This window comes from Leuresthes tenuis, unplaced genomic scaffold, assembly GCF_036924035.1.
Source record: "Leuresthes tenuis unplaced genomic scaffold, fLeuTen1.0.hap1 SCAF_1, whole genome shotgun sequence".
Classification (NCBI taxonomy): domain Eukaryota; kingdom Metazoa; phylum Chordata; class Actinopteri; order Atheriniformes; family Atherinopsidae; genus Leuresthes; species Leuresthes tenuis.
The window spans coordinates 29,013,640-29,034,991 of NW_027325355.1; the positions used below are offsets into that span (position 1 = coordinate 29,013,640).

The window sequence follows — 21,352 nt, forward strand, 5'->3', positions numbered from 1 at the left end:
GAAGAGGGGAGACAGGTGGAGCCTGAGGGCGGGGGGGTGGGGGGAGGGGGCACCTGTTGTTGTCTGGAGGATGCAGGTTTAAATAGGTTCGACCAATATTTGGCTTCCCTCAAAGCCATCACCGGAAACTTCAGATCGAAATGAAGTGTTTTCTTGTTTTTTTCTTAACTTACACAGATGTGTGGGCAGTGGGCTGCATGGACTGATGAGAGTGATGTCCTCCAGGAGGACAACACCCCCATCCATGAGGCACAAGGGGGTTAATGAATATCTCAATAGTCTCAGTTCCTTTGGGAGACATTTTGAATGATTATGTTTCCCTTCTGAAGCCGCCACCTTAATTCAAACACCCAAACAGGGAAGGTGTGTTGGAATAACGGTGCCTGCAGAGTAGAGATCCGCAGGAATGTGGCCATCTCTGTGCCATCCATAGAGGGCAAACACTCGCTCTCTGTGGAGGATATGTAACGGGTCGGCCTGAGCTTGTCTCACAACAGACTGCTCATAAATCCACTGCAGTGTCCAAAGAAAATCACTTCTCTCTGTCACCCTCATGATGATGTTTACAAGCTTGATTTTTAGTTGCACAGTGAGATACAAACTGTGCTGATAACCCACCAAACACTGATCCAGCAGCAGCTTCAGCAGCAGCTTCAGCAGCTTCAGCAGCAGCTTCAACAGCAGCAGCTGTAGCAGCTTCAGCAGCAGCAGCTGTAGCAGCTTCAGCAGCAGCAGCTTCAGCAGCAGGAGCTTCAGCAGCAGCTTCAGCAGCAGCTTCAGCAGCAGCAGCTTCAGCAGCAGCAGCTTCAGCAGCAGCAGCTTCAACAGCTTCTTCAGCAGCAGCAGCTTCAGCAGCAGCAGCTTCAGCAGCTTCAGCGGCAGCTTCAGCAGCTTCAGCAGCAGCTTCAGCAGCAGCTTCAGCGGCAGCTTCAGCAGCTTCAGCAGCAGCTTCAGCAGCAGCTTCAGCAGCAGCAGCTTCAGCAGCAGCTTCAGCAGCAGCAGCTTCAGCAGCAGCAGCTTCAGCAGCAGTTTCAGCAGCAGCTTCAGCAGCAGCAGCTTCAGCAGCAGCAGCTTCAGCAGCTTCAGCGGCAGCTTCAGCAGCTTCAGCAGCAGCAGCTTCAGCAGCAGCAGCTTCAGCAGCAGCTTCAGCAGCAGCAGCTTCAGCGGCAGCTGCAGCAGCTTCAGCGGCAGCTTCAGCAGCAGCAGCAGCAGCAGCAGCTTCAGCAGCAGCAGCTTCAGCGGCAGCTGCAGCAGCTTCAGCGGCAGCTTCAGCAGCAGCAGCAGCAGCTTCAGCAGTTTCAGCAGCAGCTTCAGCAGCAGCTTCAGCAGCAGCTTCAGCAGCAGCAGCTTCAGCAGCAGCAGCTTCAGCAGCAGCTTCAGCAGCAGCTTCAGCAGCAGCAGCTTCAGCAGCAGTTTCAGCAGCAGCTTCAGCAGCAGCAGCTTCAGCAGCAGCAGCTTCAGCAGCAGTTTCAGCAGCAGCTTCAGCAGCAGCAGTTTCAGCAGCTTCAGCAGCAGCTTCAGCAGCAGCAGTTTCAGCAGCTTCAGCAGCAGCAGCTTCAGCAGCAGCAGTTTCAGCAGCTTCAGCAGCAGCTTCAGCAGCAGCAGCTTCAGCAGCAGCAGTTTCAGCAGCTTCAGCAGCAGCTTCAGCAGCAGTTTCAGCAGCAGTTAGGTGCAGTGATGGTTTCCTGTGTGACTTTAGTCTCTCACATGGTTGAGCAGGAATCTTGGCCCACTCTTTAAATAACTCAGAAAAGGAGGGAGATTTTAAAACTAAGTGGTCTCAAATAAAATATATTTGTAGTGGTTGTTTGGGAGGTTTATTGATTTGCATTTTCTTCCGGTGGAGTGCTTTTATTTTGAAGGCTGACTCCATACTTCTGCTGATTTGTAGAGGCAACACACCTGTCATTGATTACCAAACGTTTAACTTTGGCTTTCTTTGAGCTCTGCTCCCTTTGTGTTAAGCAACTTAAGCGTTTCGCTCATAGTGGAAACACGGCACGTGGAATCCGATTCGTAAGTTTGTTTTAACGTATGATGAAAGGACACAATAATGCAGCTTGCACTGGATGTTTGACTGACAGGGTGTTTTGCTCATTTTGTCTGTAAACATACCGTCATATGTGTGTTAATGGCACAACGTAAGTTTAGGAAATGAGTTATGATCTGTCTGTGAAATGGAAAAAACAATTGTTTTTGCTTATTTAGCTCTTACATGGAAAAGAAGATAAATAAAGCGATTCATGAACCATCAGAGGGACAATCGATTCAGCGGAGGACGCCACACACTCTTCTCTCCAGCGCTGCTTCAGCTCATTGAGGTTTGCAGCATTGGTTTCTGCACAGCTCTCTTAAGGTCCCACCACAGCATCTCAGTCAGGCTGAGGTCTGGACTCTGACTGGACCATTGCAACACCTTGATTCTTCTCTTTTTCCCACATTCTGCTGTAGATCTGCTGCTGTGTTTGGGATCTTTGTCCTGTTGATGAGCCAGTGTCAGCCCAGCTTTAGCTGTGGGACAGATGGCCTCACATCTGACTCTAGAATACTTTGGTATCCAGAGGAGTTCATGGTGGACTCAATGACTGCAAGGTGCCAGGTCCTGTGGCTGCAGAACCAGCCCAGATCATCAGCCCTCCACCACCGTGCTTGACAGCTGGTATGAGGTGTTTGTGCTGATCTGCTGTGTTTGGTTTCCTCCAAACGTGCTGCTGTGCATTATGACCAAACATCTCCAGTTTGCTCTGGTCTGTCCAAAGGACATTGTTCCAGAAGTCTTGAGCCTTATAACCCTTCCCAGACTGATGGGCAGCAGCAGCTGCTTCTCTGAGATCATTGCTGGTGTCTTTCCTCCTTGGCATCGTGTTAAACTGACAGAACTCCTGCTTTTATAGAGCTGCTCACACTGACTGATGATCAGTTAATCAGAGCATTGATCACCTGGCTGCTACTCTTAATGTGGAAGCAGTGAGGGTTCACTTAGTTTTTCACACACTGCTTCTGTGTTTTGGTTTGCTCTGTTGAATCGATAATTAAACTGTGTTAATCTGAGGTTGTATTTGCCTTCTTCGTTTCCACTGCAGTTCTAATTATCCTTCTTTCAGGATTTTAATCGCCTGTCGTATCAAAATAAAACACGTTTCTCTCAGGTTTAATCCTCTGACTTGGCTGCTGATCACTGCGGTTCATTCAGAGTCTCAGCAGTCCACCGTGTGTGTGTCTGTGTGTGTCTGCTGGCATCCAGGCCGAAGGATAACTTGCTGCTTTGGCCGTCAGCTCTGAGCCTCCCCTGAGTGAACAGCCCAGGTGTACCAGCTCGTCCCGCTCCCTCAGTGCCACCATAATGGACACACACACCCTCCTCCACCTTGCCCAGTGCCATCTTTGGGGATGGATATAAATACCCGTGAAGGGATGATGCCTCGTGTGGGCTGCTGTTGAAGCTCACACTGACCTTGTCATTTTCATTCATTTCTGACAGAAAGATGGAGCTGCTTTAGGCCGGTTGCTGCGACTTGGTGGGACTTTACTTCCACTCGGCTTTGCTCAAACACACAGCAACAAGCAGTGAACTTATTTTCCACCCAAGTTATTCATTTTGTTCAAAGTTTTGTGGTTTCTGTACGTTTTTGACATGATTATAATTGTCGCCACCAGAGGGCAGTAAATCCCCGTTAATTCTCTCTTTAGTCTTTCCACGGGGGGGGGGGGGGGGGGGGGGCGAAGAGGGAGAACATTTAGCAGAGAAGAACCCGTAACTATGAACAGAACATTTTAGCATAATTAAGGCGTTTAAACTAACAAACCATCCCGCTCGCAGAAAGTCTCCGACCGAGGAAACAAAGAAGTCATCTTAATTAGAGCAGAGCTAATGTGGCCCCATTAATCTTTTAATCCTCCTTTCCTCGCGGCCCCTGGGGCCCCGACCTGCTGGCCATGAACTTGTCTGGCTCCTGCAGCAAAGTCAAATGCCTCTTTGCAGCTTCCCTGCAGCAGCCAGGAAAGTAAAAGCACCTACAGGTGGAGCTCCACACCAGTTGTGTTTGATTCACATCGACCAAATGAGTTTAGAAAACTTTATTCAACATATTTTACTTCAATCCCTCACATTACGACTCACAAACTTAAAATATGTGCTCGAACAAAAAGATGAAACCCAGAGAGTCATTTAAATGTTTAAATTCATACCCACAGAAATAACTTTTGATTACTGTTTTCAGCCTTTATGCTGCAAAATAATGTCCTTTTGGTGATTAATACAGAATTACTCGCTTTATTTCAGTGTTTTAATGACAACCAAGCTGAAATAAACCGATTTAATCAGAAATCTGCACCTCTGAAGGATGTTTATTTTCTCACAGAACAACCAGAAAACTGATTTTTGGTTAAAAAAACAATAGATTACACTGATTAAGATATATACAGCAAGAAATAAGTGACAATCTGAAACAACGAAATAAATAAATACTCATGGAGAGGTTTGGCTTGGTGCCGAAGAACCTGAACACGGACGTATTTACAGTTCCGGCTGGTTGTGATGCGTTTGCTTTCCGATGTTTGGATGTAAAACTGAAAGTCAGAATCTTTGCAGTTCAGCTGCTGGGCTGGAGGTCAGCCTCCGGCGATGGGGAGCTGGAACGACAGGAAGTAGCAGGTTCAGTTATCACAGGAGGCAGGAAGGAGACGTTTTTGGGTTGTTTTGCATCATTTTCTGTCCTGTTACGGGAATCTTTCTTGTGTTTTTATAATTTAGTCTCTTTTTGGTCATTTTTATGCCATTTTAATCCTTTACGTTTGTGTCTGAGTCAGTGTTTAGTCTCATTTGGGTTATTTTGTGAGGCTTTAACGTCCTTTAACTTTTTGGTTTATTTAAACACCTTTTTTGACATTTGTATAATTTTTTGGTCTTTTTATGTGTCTGTAAGTTTATTTTTCCCCTCTTTTAGTCTTTTTTTGTTTTTTCATTCTATTTTTTGTCATTTTGTGTCAGATTTGATTAATTTAGCTCCTTTGATCATAATGTCTCTTTATTCTGTCTCTTGTAGGCATAATTGTTGCATTTGAGTTAAGGTTTCATCTCATTTTGGTTAGTTTGTGTGTTGTTTTGGTCATTTTTGTATCTTTAAGATGATTTCATGTCTCTTTTCGGTCCTTTAAAGTTTAAATTAATTTGTTTTGTGTCCCTTTGTGTCTTTTTTTTTTTTTGCTTATGTATAATTTAACTGTTAAATTCTTATAATTTCTATCTTTCTTGTCTTTCTTTCCGTCTTTGCCCTTATTGTCTTCATTTTACTTCATTTTGACGTCACAGTTTGACCATCTGATGTCTTTATGATTGTTTTTGAGTCCCTCGAGGTTAGTGTTGTCCATTGTTTGTCTGTTTCTGGATAATTGAAACTCTTTTCTGATCACTAGCAGCTGAGGCTCCTTTTTCTGCTGATATAAAGGCTGACTGTATCTGAACGGGTCAGCAGAAACTCACTCAGCTCGCAAATGATCCAGAATATCTGTTGCGTTTAACTGTGGAGGCTTAATACTGCCGGACGGGCAGAACAACGGTCCAAGTCACTGTACGTCAGAACAAAAGCTGTTTTTATCTGAAAGCGACGCTCGGTGCGGTCCTTCTTACCCTCTTGGAGCACAGGGAGCCCGAGTATCCGCTCCTGCAGGCGCAGACGTTCGGCCGCACACAGCGACTGCCGTACAGACACTTCTGTTCACAGAGAGCTGAGAAGATGCACTTTTTCAATTAAAATCAAACCCACTTTAAACAAGAGCTGCAACCTCATCAACACCTGAACTTTCTCTGAGCACAAAGACGGAAGTCGGGAGGAAAAGTGGGATTAAAAGCTCCTTTTTACACGTTTAATGGTGCCACTTTCCCACATTTCTTTGAGTGCCTTTAATACTCACGGATCTGGCACAGCATGCCCTGCCACCCGCGGGCGCAGTGGCAGGTGTTTGGACCCACACACTCCCCTCCGTTCAGACACTTCTGGAGACAGCTGGCTGCGGGGCAACACATTCAAAGTCACCACATCTTTCAGGTGAAATGACTGGATCACAATGGTGGCTTTCAGCTGCCTCTTCAACCCAGGTATTTATTTTCAGACTGTGTGCTTCGCTACCAGAAGAATGTGTGTTTGACTCTTCATAAACACAAAGTCATTTCTAATTCCAGCTCACATTTTCTTGTGATTTCACTTTTTAAAATAACAACGAACTGCATCCTGGGTGCAGTTTGGGCTCAAATTTAGATCCTCTGTTGGCACATTTCTCAACAAATTTCCACTAAATTTAGATTTTCCACGTCTTCACTGATCAACTTTGTTTCATCTGGACATTATGTAGAAATGAATCAAATATGATGCAGCGACACAACCCCAAAAAAAGCTGATTGTGTTCCTTCAGCTTCCCTTAATGATGCTTTTTAATGCTTTGAACTGAGTTTTTCACAGGAATCTGAGTCCATTCCTGCTGAATCCCAGATTCCAGCTGCTCAGCAGTCCCTGGTTGTCTGGTTCTCCTCTTCATGATGCTCCAACATCTGCAGCAGGAGACAGATGTGGACTGCAGGCAGGCAGCCGAGCTCACACACTCTGTGTGTCTGAAGCTGCTGGAAGTCCTGCAGAATGAGGTCTGGCATCGTCCTGCTGAAATAACCACGGACCTCCCGGGAAAAGACGGCACCTTGATGGCAGCATCTGTCTCTCCAGAACTCCAACATCCAGCTGTGCATCAGTGGTACCTTCACCCAGATGAAGCCCTCCATGCCCTGGACTCTGCTGCAGCCCCAGACCATCACAGACGCTGGCTTTAAACCTTCCTCTGAGAACAGACGACAGTTTTCTCTGACCACAGAACACGTGTCAGCTTTTAATGCACCAGATTTCCATCACATGGTTCACAAAAAGAAGTCTGCAGGGGATTAATTCTGCAGATGGTGCTAACGTTTGCAGCGAGAAAGCCTTGTGAGCAAATACTACGTCTCAGATGTGTCTCCCTGCAGTGGTTTGTCTGTTTTTTTGTGAGCAAAATCCATATTGAAAACTTGAATTGTTCGGTTTAAACAGGGAACATATTTGGGATAAGTTGTAATGTAGCTAATTTAATAAACATCTGCATAGATTTTACCAGCGGTTGTTCTACTTTGACATAATCAATCCTCTTTTTTTGGCAGATTGAAGCAGTGTTTTGTCACTGAGCCGAACTTTTGCAAAGGAGATCTGTGATCACGGTGAGATCTGGTAAAATAAAGGAGGTGTGTTTGTGTGGGCCGGCATTATAACAGGCTACAAGTTCACATCTTACTGGTCTCGTACAGTTTTATCTCATTAACAGACGGATAAACTGAGAACAAAACCTTGTTCTGTGCTTTTCTGCAGATGTGGCGTCACGCGTAACCGTGACGACGTGGAGCATCCGCAGCTCTCTGTAACCCTGCTTCCTGTTGAGTCCAACAGCTACGGCTTGAAAGGACATTTCAAACACAGCAAGTCTCCAGCTGGCACCAGTTAAGCTGCTGATTGTAGAATCTTCCACAACAACTTCACCTGTAGCTCTTATAAACGTTGTTCGGGTCTGTGGGTTTTCCTGTTTTTGTTTCTTCTTCTTTGTTTTTCCTGATACGCTGCTGCTCCAGCTCCTTCCTTCCTGTGGCTGCACTGATTACCTCCATCTTCTTTAGCCTGGAGCTGCTCTTTCCATGCGGCCTAAGAACTGAGTGCTCAGTGATGAAGTTATCTGCCTGCTCATCCCGTTCCCTCCGTTCAGGATCTGCGTCTCTTGTTCTTGGATCTTCAGGAGCAGCTCAGCATCTCTCTCTACAATAAAGGAAGTCCTCGGCACTCTGCACCACCACTGCTACTGACGAAAGGAAGCATTTGATTCGTGCTTTTTGAAGCAAACCGCTCTCGGTCAGTGACATTAATTTACTCATCCTAAAGATTCAAGACTGCAAACTTGTGCACGAACCTCTGAATTCTCCTCCTGTGCCGTTCACACTAACCCCCCCTAAGAGACATTTGGTAAGAAATGAGGAAAAGTTCGGATGTTGGACCCCAGAGTAAACGGTCCATGAGTGTTTGGGAACATTCCTTGTAGGACTCGACTTACGTTTGTCGCATCTCTTTCCTCGCCAGCCGGACGGACAGTCGCAGACATCAGGACCGACGCACCTGCCGCCATTCATGCACATGGGCTCACACACACCTGGAGAGGCGGAGGAGGGAGGAGAACACGGTAAGAATCAGAATTTGTGAAGCATAAACTGACCTTTTAATGACCAAAATTACACAAAAATGAACATTTTAGGTTTTTTTAGTGTGAGTCACATTAGCTTCAATGCAGAAACTCATCCTGAAATGACCGTAAATGGCAATAAAGTCATCAAATCTTCCTGGTTTGCCTTTACCTTAAAATATGTAGAATAAAGGAATAATATAACCTTTTCAGAGGTAATATGGTGGACAAACGGATCAGAGAAGAGGAGTTTAGGATGAGAAAGTAGACGAAAGTGTTGCTGGGTAAAGGAAATGAGTAAAACTTTGACAAAGGACTGACTTTTCTCACAGCGTTTCCCCGTGTATCCCTGCAGACAAGAGCAGACGCTGTTCCTCATGCACACGCCGCCGTTTTTACAGGGTGGACTGCAGACAGCTGCAGGCAGGAGAGGATTAAACAACGGCATGTAGGACCAAACTGGGGGGCTTTTGTGTCGGATTCAGCGGTGATGACGTGCTTGTGAAACGCAGTAAGTGGTCATTTACCGTTGTGACACTGGGCTCCGTAGAAACCGTGCGGACACTCGCAGGTATTTGGGCGGACGCACATCCCGCCGTTCAGACACACGGGAGAGCAGAGAGCTGCAGCACACAGAGGCGGGTTAGAGCAGCTTTAAACTCACCCGCAGACCTGCTGATTGTCCTGGACTCACCGGTCTCGCAGGACGGGCCTGTCCATCCTGGCAGACACGTGCACTCGTCTGGGGACGCACACTGGCCTCCGTTGTTGCAGTGGCGACTGCAAACCACTGTGGAAACGCAGAGCATGGTGTGATCATTGGGCTCCTGGACACACCTTTGAGTTGGTTGTGTTTGAAGTAAAGTTTGACGCAGAAGTTTGAAATGTTGCTGCAGCGAAAATATGCATCAGGCTGGTTTCAGAGAAACAAGTCCTCAAGTCAAAATAAGCAGATATTCATTCTGTTTTAAATATGAGCCATAAGGACTTCAGAGAACCCCAGGTCTGCCCCGAGGCCTCCTCCTGGGGGGGTGTGTCCACCACGGGAGACCTCATCCTGACCAGATGGCTGAACCACCTGAGCTGGGATCCTGCAGATGTGACTAACCTGACAACTGAACTCCTTGCTATGAAATGGGATCTGGCAGTACCATTAGTTCAGTAAGTCTATAGTCTAAGTTATACAGCATCTCTGTACACATAAACCTGTTCTGTGAGGCCTCAGAGTGTCCAGAGGACAACTGTGAACGCACACAAAAAGGCTGCTGTTTACAGAAAGGCTTGTGGGAGACTCCTCAAACATCTACTGGTCAGAACTGTGGGAATGATGGATGGTGCTAAATTCAGGGAAAATCTATTTCAGTCCATCAGAGATCTGAGATTGGGACCAACTTTTATTATTTTAACTGTTTTCTTATTGAACTTTTTAAGATTAATGAGCAAAACGGAATAGCGGGTACCACGATTACACTGTTGCAGGTTCCCATCGCTGCTCGTCTTTTTGGGCTCTTAAAGCGAGGAGAAAAAGTTAATTTGGCCCAACTCTTTGGGTACAGTCGAGATAATACTGAGGCGGTTTTGCATTGATTGGACCAACTGTTTCCTCACCAGATGACCAGCAAAGTTTTCATAAAAAAGGTAGAAAAGTAAAGGGAAAACTGACGATTAAAGCAGAAAAAGAGCTGCAGGTGAATTCAGAGATTTAAAAGGATGGAAGAACTTTGACTCTATGCCTTTTATACAGGTGCAGCACCTCGAGTTTAGAGGGAATTTCACCTTTAATTTGGAGCAGGAGCTGCTGCTTAAAGACGTTTTTTTAAAATGGAACGAGAACTTCAAATGTGTCGATAAAGAACTTGAACTCACTCGTCTCACACCGGGGTCCAACAAAGCCGTAAGGACAGGAACAAGTCTGCGGTCCCACACAGGCGCCTCCGTTTTCACACGGCAACCTGCACAGAGCTGCAGATGGATTTTAAACGACATGTTTTTGTTATAAGCCCCTAAATGTGAGATTATACATTTTACAAGCTGCAGAGGTCTGTGGTGTAACTTCAACAGATCACTTCTAAAAGCAGCCTTTCAGAAATGAGGCTGTTGTGTAAATTCATGACTGGATGAACAAGCTGTACCTTCCTGACAAACGTCTCCATGGAAACCTGTGGGACACTGACACACAGCTGGGGCGACGCAGACGCCCCCGTTCACACACTCCGGCTCACAGATTGCTGATAAAAGGTTGAAAAAACAGTGATTTCCAGCTGAAGTTTTGAAAGGCTGAAGTGAATCTTCCCAGCTTCGTGTCTCACCTGTCTGACAGCTGGATCCCGTGTAGCCTGGCCTGCAGCGGCATGTGTTGGGCGCAGCGCACTCCATATTTCTACCACACGGATGTCTGCAAACGGCTTCAAACAAACCATTTCGGTGTTAATCCTCTTTAGCTTCATCCTCAGTTTAACAGCCGTCTGGCTGTTTAAACTGTTTAAAGACAACTTTAGAGGTACCTGTTTTGTTTTTGGTGACGGACACACTGCACCCGAGCTGTTTAAGCTTGTGTCCCGTTGAGGCCACACACTCACCTTGACAGGTCTGTCCGTCTCCAGTGTATCCCACAGGACACCTCCCACAGCGAAACCCCCCACCCGTCGTCTGCTGGCACTGGACACCAGGAAAGCACGGCCGGTCAGCGCAGGTTCTCACGCGTTTGCTGGCTGTTGTGCCGCTCCTGGCCCGCTCCTGGATGGAAGTGGCTCCCTGTGGGGGGGGGCTGTACTCGGACTTGCCCGGGGTTGTCAGGGTTATCGCCGGCACCTCTGGGCCCTCTGATCTGGGCTCAGCCTCGTCTCCGTCTGCAGAGAACTCGGACTCGGACAGCGAGAAGGACAGCGCGGTGAGGGCTGCGGTCAGAGGCACGGCCGGCCTGGGGGGGGTCCGAGGTTTGGCCCGGGTGGATGCTACGTGGTTGAGCTGCGGCTGGGCTTTCTGGTTGGGGTGCGTCGCTCTGTCAGGCTGAATGGATGGAGTTACCTTGAGGAGAGAAGCGAGGGGAATGAGTCCAGAACTGTGGCAGCTCAACAGCACAGAAACATTCTGCTCACCTTTGGGAGCAGCTCTCTAAAAGCAGGGATTCTTGATCTGGTGTACATCCTGGCATCCAGTACGGGGTTTGCACTTTTATGGGTGATGCGAGCATTAAATGTGACATGGAGGGTACCGACCGGTGTCCCAGGAGCATCTCTGGAGGCAGAAGTCCCCGCCTCCCTCCTCCCGGTCCCGGCTCCTCTCTCTGGAGGATTCTGAAGCGGTGGATTGTCTCGGTGCGCTCTGGTTACAGACGAGGAGAGGCGTTTGATGCTGTGCCTGATGGGGAGGCTGGGCAGGTGGAGCGTGGAGGCTTTGCTGCTGCTTTTGTGGGAGGATCGGCTGGACTTCCCTTGTGTCTGCTGCTGAGGGAGGTGGTTGGATGCTGGGAAACACAGGAGGTCAAATTAGGGCCTTCTGGCAGATTCACCTCTCCCTGAAACTGTTATCATCCAGTCTGAGCTCAGAAATCATAGCCTTTGTGAAGCTTCAGCTTTCTCCACAGGGTTTATAATTAAAGCAACGCTGCATATTTAAAGAGTTTGGAAGGCGGTTGCCTGTATTTATCCAGCTAAAAACCAGCAATATTACCAGAATGGTGCACACAATCTGTCCTGGCAGACGGCACCATCTGCATCAACACTTTATCTCGCTCTGACTTTCCAGACAAACAGGATCCACCACAAAAGGATTAAAGCTGGAGTTTTTCTCCCCTCATGAGAACTGTTCATTACATCCAGGCAGTCTCCAACCACAGATGCTGATCTGCTGCTGTAATAAAGGACATTCTTCCCAATCAAGGAAACACACAACACAGGGAAACTGAAACATAGGAAGAAAATGAGGATCTTTAAAGCAACCCACAGTGTATGAGGGGGGTTGCATTACCCAGGGACGCTTTCATCAACTTTCTTTGGAAAGAACAACGTGGAAAAAGCTTTTTGGGATTAAAATACAAGGAAGAGTGGGACGTACATGTTGGATAATTAAATTACTCCTAAAATAACTCCTAAAACTCACATCTTTTGCCAAATGCATTTGTAATTTGACTGGAGGAGCCAAAGAAAGGAATCCTCTACCTTCTTGGGAGGTCTTCATGCAAACGCGGCCGTTGCCGTGGAGTCCAGGAGGGCAGCGACCGCAGACGTAGCCGACATGCGGCGGCCTGCGGTTGATGCACTGGACCCCCGGGAAGCAGGGTCGGCTGGCACAAGTGGCTGATGTATTAACGGCTGGAGACTGAGCGGATCCTGGAAGAGACGAAGCGTGTGGTCAGACGCTGTCCTACGGCGAGCCTCGCCAACATTTAACCATTTAAACCACATTTACCCATTTAAACCATACCTATTACCACATTTAACATGTGGGGTTAGGGTTTCCTTCACTTGTTCGCTCTTTGTCCTCACTAGTTTGGCATTTCACTGCAGTGCATGAACAGAAACTCTTACACTGTCATGATTTTTGGCAACTCTTTGCACTTTTGTCCAACTAATGCGAGCAGAAGCCCAAACATTTTCAGCTCAAGTCTATAAAATGTTCTGCCTTAGTTAACATCTGGAAATAAAACATCTGTCTCTGTTTTTTTTGGGTTTTTTTGGACCTAACTAGTTAACCAATAAGACTATTTGTGCGTTACTTGTCATCGAATACAGTGAAAAACATCCCGTCTGGTGTTGCTCGACATCAAAAGTTAATTATCTTTTATCTAGTGAACTTTTTAGCCTCTTGAGTTGACAAAAAGTTCAAAGTTCACAAAAAGCTGAGGAAGTTTGGATCCTGTAGGTCAACAACTCTAAATCCAGATAAGTTGGCATTTCAAACTTTGAACTGAAAGAGCCATAATGTGAAATAAATACTAAACTACATAAACGGCTCAATAGATGAAATAATAAGATGATAAATGCTTTTAAAAAGTAGTTTCTGCTCTGATAAATGTGTGAAATAAGAGTATTAAGACCTTTTAGTTTTATTTATTTTACTAATGAGGTTTTTAATTCCTTATTTTCTTATTCTCTCCAAATTATTCATTTCAATTTCACAATAAATAAATCTATTTCTGGATGTTTTTATTGATCTCTGTCCTTCAGAAAGTGGAAACAAACCAGATTTAACACAAGTCTAAATGATTAATTGAAAATGAAAGCACAAAAATTAATTCATTTCACATTTTATACTCTTATTGCATAAATACGTTATTTTTGCAGCATTTATTGCCATTTTAACTTATCTTTTGAAACCGTCCTCTTAATGAGTCTCACTGCACACTTCCTCCACCTCCTCAGCAGTATTCTGAGCAACGAGTTAACTTTTGGGCGCTTTGGTTTGGATAATTAATCAGTTCTGTGGAAATGGTGTGAAAATGAACTCGTCAGCAGGCTGTGGTTTAAGTGACAGTCGCTCACTAACCAGGCAGCAGTATCCGTGCTGACTAGTTAAATGCACCACTGGGGTTCAGGGACATTAAAAAGCTGACATTTTAGAGACCACATGCAGTTTGAACTGTCCAGCTTACCTGCTGAGGCTCTGCTGTTTCCTGACGATGCAGCAGAGGTTTTGCCAGCTGTGTTGCTTATTTTAGGCTGGTCCAGTTTCACTCGGTCTGGTGTAACTTCTGCGATGTTCTTCGAGGTGTCTGTGTTGGACTTGGATGGGTTTGGGGTCCCTCCGTGAGTTTTCCTGAAAGGATGACTCACTTTTTGGGACACGTCCGCGATGCTCTTGTTGGTTTCTGCTGCTGCGAGCTCTGGGTTTGGGCTAATTCCTGGAGTTCTCCTCCAAGAGGTGAACTTGGTTTCTGGGTTAGTTCTTGGAACGGTCTTACCTGCCTCGGCTTTCATCTGCAGAGAACTACCAGCTGAGGCTTTCTGGAAAGTATCGGCCTTTATTTTGGGGGCCTGCAGGAGAACATCTGGTGTCTTGTAAACAGTTGTAGGAGAAGCAGATGTGGGGATGATGGCAGCTGGTCTGAAGTCTGATGCATGAAGAAAGACAGAGATTTCACTTTGGATTACTTTGTAGCACCTTCATATCTGATATTCTTTCAAGACGCATTACAGTGATGGTGCAACAAGGGAATAGGGGTCAAAAAGTGGTTTCTAAAAAGTCAAACCCCCAAGAGAGACCCCATCCAGGGATGAGTTTGTTTAAAGATCTCAGTTGGGCATCATCACAGCCTATCGACACAATTGCAAAGCAGGAAACAATCTGTGATTTACAATGACAGATGGCAGACATGGCAGCAAGTCAAATAAGCCTGAATTTGATTTATCCTGCTTCAGCGCTGCCAACACTTCTGGCACAAGGAAGGCAGACCGCATCATTTGGTAAGTTTGGAGTCCAGTTTCAAAACTGCCGACTCTTGTGACCGAACTTCTTTAATCTATTTATAGGATGTGGAAGGTGCTTTGTTGAGGAAAACCTTGTTGGGCCATTTTACTCCGCATCCATCTGATCCAGGCCTTTGCTTAGAATTTCACTTTATTTAGCTTCAACTTGTGTGTTTTGCCTGCAGCCCTGATCTCAACAGGCGGCTGCTGAAAATACAACTAAAGGAGGAACATTCATCATTCACCTCCTTCGCATCTCTGACATTTAAGCTCCCTCACTCATAAAGTTGTGTGTCTTTTGCGCTGAACTGAGCGAGGAAGTCAAATAATTCAAGACAAAGTCTCCAGGAGGACTTAGAATAAGCAGTAAAACAAATGGGGGTGAGGAAATCCAAAGATCTGTCCTCATTGGCTCCATAAAAATGATAAATATATTACTGCTCTGTACTCTGTTGCTGGACAGTCTTTCTATCGGGGGAAGGACTAGTTCCCAGTTTGTGTTTGAGCTGAAAAACATGCATGTAAACACAATGCCTGAGTTATTAAGCTTGGCTGGAAGCAAGCGAGGCACATGCAGGAAGGCAGCAGTATCAGCTACTATCAATCATCTGGTTTCATTCAGCACAAGCGCTTCGTCCCTGCTGAGCGCCCCTCAGAGGCTCTGCAGCGCTGAACAAATTCAGCTTTTTCTGTTGATGCTGTTGTTCAGATTTATTTGGTCCAACAGAACACGCTGCAAGTTATCAGGAAAAAGGTCAGAACCATCATCACAGCCTCGTGAAGTGGATGGTTTTATCTTATAATCTGAGACTTTAGGACTGGAGGTTGCGCAATCTCTAAAACTGCAGTATCTGATGAGCTCATGCCGACTAATGGGATCCAGGTTTAGGAGCATAAGGGGTCTCGTGTGTGACTGCTATTATCTCAGCATCAGGAGAGGGCTGTAAGATAGCACAGCATCTTAAGGTAGCGATTTCCTCAGCTTGTAATGTGAGATGACGGTTGATAGAGGCGGGGGTCAAGTTGGGGTCTGAAGGATTATCTAAACTTTGTGCAAACTTGAACAAATCAAAACAGTGTAAAAGACTTTCAGAGTGGTGGTGCATTGTTCTGTCATAAGAGTGGTAAAGCAGTGTCGGATAGATGCTAACGAGCCTCGAAACGAGCCTGATGCAGTTTGAAAAATGACTCCAGGAAAACGATCCTCATCGCACCTTCAGACCAACAGTCGTGTCTTTTGTGTTTGAGTTCAGACTTCTTGGATGTACATCATGTCCTGTAATGTCTTTAGGTTTTATCACGTTGACTGACTCAGTCCTTTCTGTGTTAAGTGCGTTTTTGCCCGGTATCGTAGCCAACTTTACATTCTTTTCTACTTCATGCTCCCTTTGTTCATTCCAGACAGTTTTAATTTTTGCCCTCCGGTGTACATGTGTTTTGTGGACTTGGAAATCTTACGACTTTGTCACTTGGGGGAGTCTGTGAGAGGTGCTGTGGGTAAATGGGGTTCTGCAGTTGCTGTTAGGTCTCTTTCTAACCAAAGCAAGAGCTGTGCCTGCACCTCGGCACAAAGTCCTGCTCAGTCCGATGCATGTTGGGCTCCTCCTGAGCCGCCCCTTGTCACTGATCCTGTTTGTGCTTCTCATGGACAGGATCTCCGGGTGTAGTCGGGGAGAGGAGGGGGTCAGGTTTGGCATCTCTGCTTTTTGCTGATAATTTAGTTCTTATTCGGCTTATTCAAGCCTTCGGTGCACACTGATCAGACCGCAGCCGAGTTGAGATGAAAACTCAACTGGAAACGGGTGGTGTGCTCGATCTATGTTGGGGATGAGTCTACACCTCATGCAGAGGATTTAAGTATCTTGCTTACAAGTGATTGCAATTTGGAGTTAGAGATGGACAGACAGATGGGGGCTTCGTTAGCCGTAATGAGGGCGCTGCTCTGGTCTGTTGTGGTGAAGGAGGAGCTTTCAGTTTACTGCTCCATCTTTGTTGCTGCTCCTCAGCCTTAAAGGGGAACTCCGGTGTTTTTAAACCTTATTTCTGGCATGAAATACGTTCATCTGCTCACCGAGAACAGTTTGGTGAAAGTCGGCGTCCTTCAGAAGATATTTAGATAACTGGAGATCCATCTAACGGAGTGAACGGGGCTTAGAGGATGCAGCCTCTAAATAAGGCATTATCCGTCTTTATTTCACCAATACTTTAAGAAGAATGAATGAATGAACGTGTGCTATAGCTCTGTTAGCTCATAGCTGCTGTTAGCTCATAGCTGCTGTGTTGTTGTTATTGGCGGCTATCGGGGGGCTTATAGAGGGCTTTCTACACACTCAAAGTTGTCGTCTAAATCTGATAAATATCCTGCCATGTTGCACAAAACTATCAGCAGCAAACTCTGTGTGAAGTTAGCCGACTGTCACAGCACACGTTCATTCATTCATTCTTCTTAAAGTATTGGTGAAATAAAGACAGATAATGCCTTATTTAGAGGCTGCATCCTCTAAGCCCCGTTCACTCCGTTATATGGATCTCCAGTTATCTAAATATCTTCCGAAGGACGCCGACTTTCACCAAACTGTTCTCAGTGAGCAGATGAACGTATTTCATGCCAGAAATAAGGTTTAAAAACACCGGAGTTCCCCTTTAAAAGGAGTCGGCTCAGGTGGTTCAGGCATCTGCTTCGGATGCCTCCCGGTCGCCTGCCTTTGGAGGCTTTTCAGACATGTTCAACTGGAAGGAGGCGCCGGGGCAGGCCCAGAACTGACTGGAGGCATTATACATCCCTTCGGACCTGGGAGCACTTCAGGATCCCCGAGGAGGACTTGAAAGTGTCGCTGGTGAGAGGGATGTCTCAGGGTTGCCTCTGCAGCTCTTCTTGTTTCTTAATCAACTACCTGCTCCTGCTTTTGTGTCCTCGCTCAGCCAAGGTAACTGATGACAGGAGTACCTCAATAAGAGCATTCTCAATGTTACCGTAGACCTCATGATTAACATCTTGAAATGGGACCTCTGTAAAGCAGAGCGTGCAAGACGGCCAAGAATTTCAAATGGGTGAGAACCCAAATATCTACATCATTCACTTTGGATCACCGCTGAATAAAATCTCTGAGATCCCAGCATGAGACTGTTGGTAAAAGTTGCTCTTTTCTGCTGACCTGTATGTTTGTTGACATGCTGTAAACAATCCAGCGATTTCAAGCGGTGTACTTTAAGCACCGTGTGCTGACTCATGGCTGCTGTGGACAGACGCTCCCCCCCAACCCCACCATTGCATTCCTGACAGTCGGAGCAGGAAAATCTGCTGCTGTTTGGTGTGACAAGCTGCTGCTGAACAAGTCTGGAACAGATTTTCTGCACCTTCTCTTGAAAGCTTTTGCACGAATCATACTGGTAAATCTTTTGCTTTGAGTACGTCTTTTTATTTAAAAAAAAAAAGTCAATCTTGCTTAACTTTATTCATTTTGGAAATCGGCTTATTTTTCATCCTCCTGGATGTTATGACCAAGGGTGTACAAACTTTCACATGACACAAAATGACTGGAAACCGAACCTGGTAAATAATGAATGGATCTTCTCCACAGCAAGATTACGGACTCTACAGAGTGGTCTTACCAGTACAAGTAGTCCCATTTCCCAGCATGCCTTTGGGGCAGGGGCCACAGCCATAGGAGCCAAAGCTGTTGAAGCACTGGACCCCTGGAAAACAGGGCTTCCTCTCGCACTCATTGATGTCCTCCAGGCATGTTAATCCTGCCAAACACACATGTATAAAGTGTAACTGTAATGAATCCTCCTCATAAAGGCTGAAGCTTCATGTTGGAGTTGAAGTCTTACCGCGCAGCCCTGCAGGACAGCCACATCTGTACCCGCTGGCTGTGCTGATGCACTTTCCCAGCCCACACGGAGCCGACGAACATTCGTCCACTTCCTCGTTGCAGAGTCTCCCCCGCTTGCCCTCAGGACACGCGCACAGATACTTCCCACTGCCGGCAGGAAAGTTGATGTCTGTCACGCATGTGCCGCCGTTTTCACAGCCACACGGCACCACGTCAATCTGTCACATGAAAAAGATGCTGCCGGGTCACATCCTGCTGGCATTGCTTTCACTTTCAGAAATGTAAACCGGGTATTTTGCTGCTGCTCCCCGTCTCCAACCTCACCACCACAGTGAAGGTGCTCTGGGCATTGCACTCGTCAGACAGGGTGAAGCGGAAGAACCGTCTCTCCACCTCCAAGAGCGAAGGCACCTTCCAGATAAGGAGGCCGGCAGGGGAGAGCACGGCTCCCTGTGGCCCCTCCTCCAGCTGGAACAGGAGCGCCGATCCCTCAGGGTCAGACGCTGCAAACTGGAAGACGAAGTTCTCTCCGGCAAATGTCCGCAAGTTGCTTTGAGGTTGGTGGAAAGATGGCGGCTCGTTGACTGTAAACAGATGGAAAAACCTGAGGAACACAACTGGCTGGGCCACCACTTTATTTTGTACTCGTCTCCACCTGCAAGCTTTCGATGACAGAACCTTCCTGTCCTGAAAGAAACTCTTTACACACAAGCTTGGTTTGGCAAAAACATCCTCAGGCTATTCCTTGAAGAATGATTGTTGGCATCCATGTCCAGTTGGGAAGAGTCTCCAGTTTTTCTTTCCACATCATGTACCATCCTCCGCTGAGATCACACTCCCCTGCAGACATCCACTACGAAGAAACTGATGTCTATAGCAGCAGAGACCTGCTCTGACTGATGGTCATAAAGTGATGGGGATAAATTCAACCCCACAGCAAGGAAATTCAAGTTTTCAGGCTAATTATTCTGTTAAGTTAGATGCTTATGTCTGTCCCACTGTGGAAACGAGTTATGTAATTTACCCCCATTCCTCACTCATAGTGGTTAGGCAACAGCTCAAGGCATGCGGGAAAGCTACTTTCATCCGCTACTAGACAAAAACCGAGCTACAGACCTCCAGGAATGGCACTAATAGCGTAGAGTTGCATGAAAAACTGTAGGAAGAGATCCACAGTAAATGGTTGGTACCTTGGTTCACAGACCAGGTGAACTTGGATGTGTCGGGCTCACAGAGGAGGCAAGGACTGCCGGGGTTGGTGTCTCCAGCTGTGAAACACATCCCATCGATGTTACATGTCCTCTCCTGACAAAAACAACAACAGACACAGAGAACAGATGAAGATCTGTTAATGTACTTCCTCTTTACTCAGAGTATAACAGGTAGGCTGCAGGACTTCAGCTCTAAACACTGGTTATCTGCTTCATTTCCAGGCACATTCTCATCTTTTCATGGCTGTTTGTGCTTGTTTTTCTGTCTACACTCAATTTTTTTTCTTAAAAAGCAACCCCCCCCCCCCCCCCCCCCCCCTTAGTCCTCTTATACAAATTAAGTCTTTAAATATTCAACTGCAGCGTGGTGTGAGGAAGGGAACTCTCTGCTTTAGTCATTCAATAAACTGCAAGTATTTCAAAGTTTTAACAAGCATTTCCACTAAACACCCACTGAATCACATCTGGGTTTTCAATCTGCTTCCTGTCTTTAAATCAACAAACAATAGTTTTATTCATAAGAGACTCGCTGAGACTGTATGAGTGATGACCCCCTCTTTTAATTCTAAGGCTTTTCTATCAGGATATAATCGGAAATCATCTGGTTTTTACCAGCTCCTAAAATGAGATAAATGCAACCTCAGATGAACAACACATGACATGTTACACTGTCATTATTAACTGGACCAAAACACAGAAGCAGGGAGTGAAAAACTAACTGAACCCCTGATGAGGTCTGGACTCTGACTGGACCATTGCAACACCTTGATTCTTTTCTTTTTCCCACATTCTGCTGTAGATCTGCTGCTGTGTTTGGGATCTTTGTCCTGTTGATGAGCCAGTTTCAGCCCAGCTTTAGCTGTGGGACAGATGGCCTCACATCTGACTCTAGAATACTTTGGTATCCAGAGGAGTTCATGGTGGACTCAATGACTGCAAGGTGCCCAGGTCCTGTGGCTGCAGAACCAGCCCAGATCATCAGCCCTCCACCACCGTGCTTGACAGCTGGTATGAGGTGTTTGTGCTGATCTGCTGTGTTTGGTTTCCTCCAAACGTGCTGCTGTGCATTAGGACCAAACATCTCCACTTTGCTCTGGTCTGTCCAAAGGACATTGTTCCAGAAGTCTTGAGCTTTGTTCAGATGCAGCTTTGCAAACCTAAGCTGTGCTGCCATGTTCTTTTTAGAGAGAAGAGGCTTTCTCCTGCAGCCCTTCCAAACAAGCCATCCTTGTTCAGTCTTTTTCTAACTGTGCTGTCATGACCTTTAACCTTTAACATGCTAACTGAGGCCTGTAGAGTCTGAGATGTAGCTCTGGGCTTCTTCACCTTGGGGTGACCTTTAACCTTTAACATGCTAACTGAGGCCTGTAGAGTCTGAGATGTAGCTCTGGGCTTCTTCACCTTGGGGTGACCTTTAGCCTTTAGCATGCTAACTGAGGCCTGTAGAGTCTGAGATGTAGCTCTGGGCTTCTTCACCTTGGGGTGACCTTTAACCTTTAGCATGCTAACTGAGGCCTGTAGAGTCTGAGATGTAGCTCTGGGCTTCTTCACCTTGGGGTGACCTTTAACCTTTAACATGCTAACTGAGGCCTGTAGAGTCTGAGATGTAGCTCTGGGCTTCTTCACCTTGGGGTGAACTTGCTGGGACGTCCACTCC

At 46.4% G+C, this 21,352-nt stretch overlaps 1 protein-coding gene across 1 annotated transcript in view; it reads right to left on the bottom strand.

Moving 5' to 3' along the window:
• Window positions 1–4,540: 4,540 nt before the first annotated feature.
• Window positions 4,541–21,352, bottom strand: part of LOC140282819 (von Willebrand factor D and EGF domain-containing protein) — a 32,093-nt gene continuing 15,281 nt past the window's right edge. The window contains exons 16-33 of the mRNA XM_072377424.1: window positions 19,675–19,789; window positions 18,809–19,068; window positions 18,483–18,702; window positions 18,261–18,398; window positions 13,835–14,293; window positions 12,402–12,572; window positions 11,340–11,707; window positions 10,821–11,268; window positions 10,551–10,646; window positions 10,374–10,469; window positions 10,108–10,203; window positions 8,936–9,031; window positions 8,769–8,864; window positions 8,563–8,658; window positions 8,116–8,211; window positions 5,914–6,009; window positions 5,630–5,727; window positions 4,541–4,632 (exon numbers count right to left, since the gene is read on the bottom strand). Coding sequence (XP_072233525.1) covers window positions 4,612–4,632; window positions 5,630–5,727; window positions 5,914–6,009; window positions 8,116–8,211; window positions 8,563–8,658; window positions 8,769–8,864; window positions 8,936–9,031; window positions 10,108–10,203; window positions 10,374–10,469; window positions 10,551–10,646; window positions 10,821–11,268; window positions 11,340–11,707; window positions 12,402–12,572; window positions 13,835–14,293; window positions 18,261–18,398; window positions 18,483–18,702; window positions 18,809–19,068; window positions 19,675–19,789 — 3,066 coding nt within the window. The 3' untranslated portion in view covers window positions 4,541–4,611. The remainder of the gene's footprint in view (window positions 4,633–5,629; window positions 5,728–5,913; window positions 6,010–8,115; window positions 8,212–8,562; window positions 8,659–8,768; window positions 8,865–8,935; window positions 9,032–10,107; window positions 10,204–10,373; window positions 10,470–10,550; window positions 10,647–10,820; window positions 11,269–11,339; window positions 11,708–12,401; window positions 12,573–13,834; window positions 14,294–18,260; window positions 18,399–18,482; window positions 18,703–18,808; window positions 19,069–19,674; window positions 19,790–21,352) is intronic.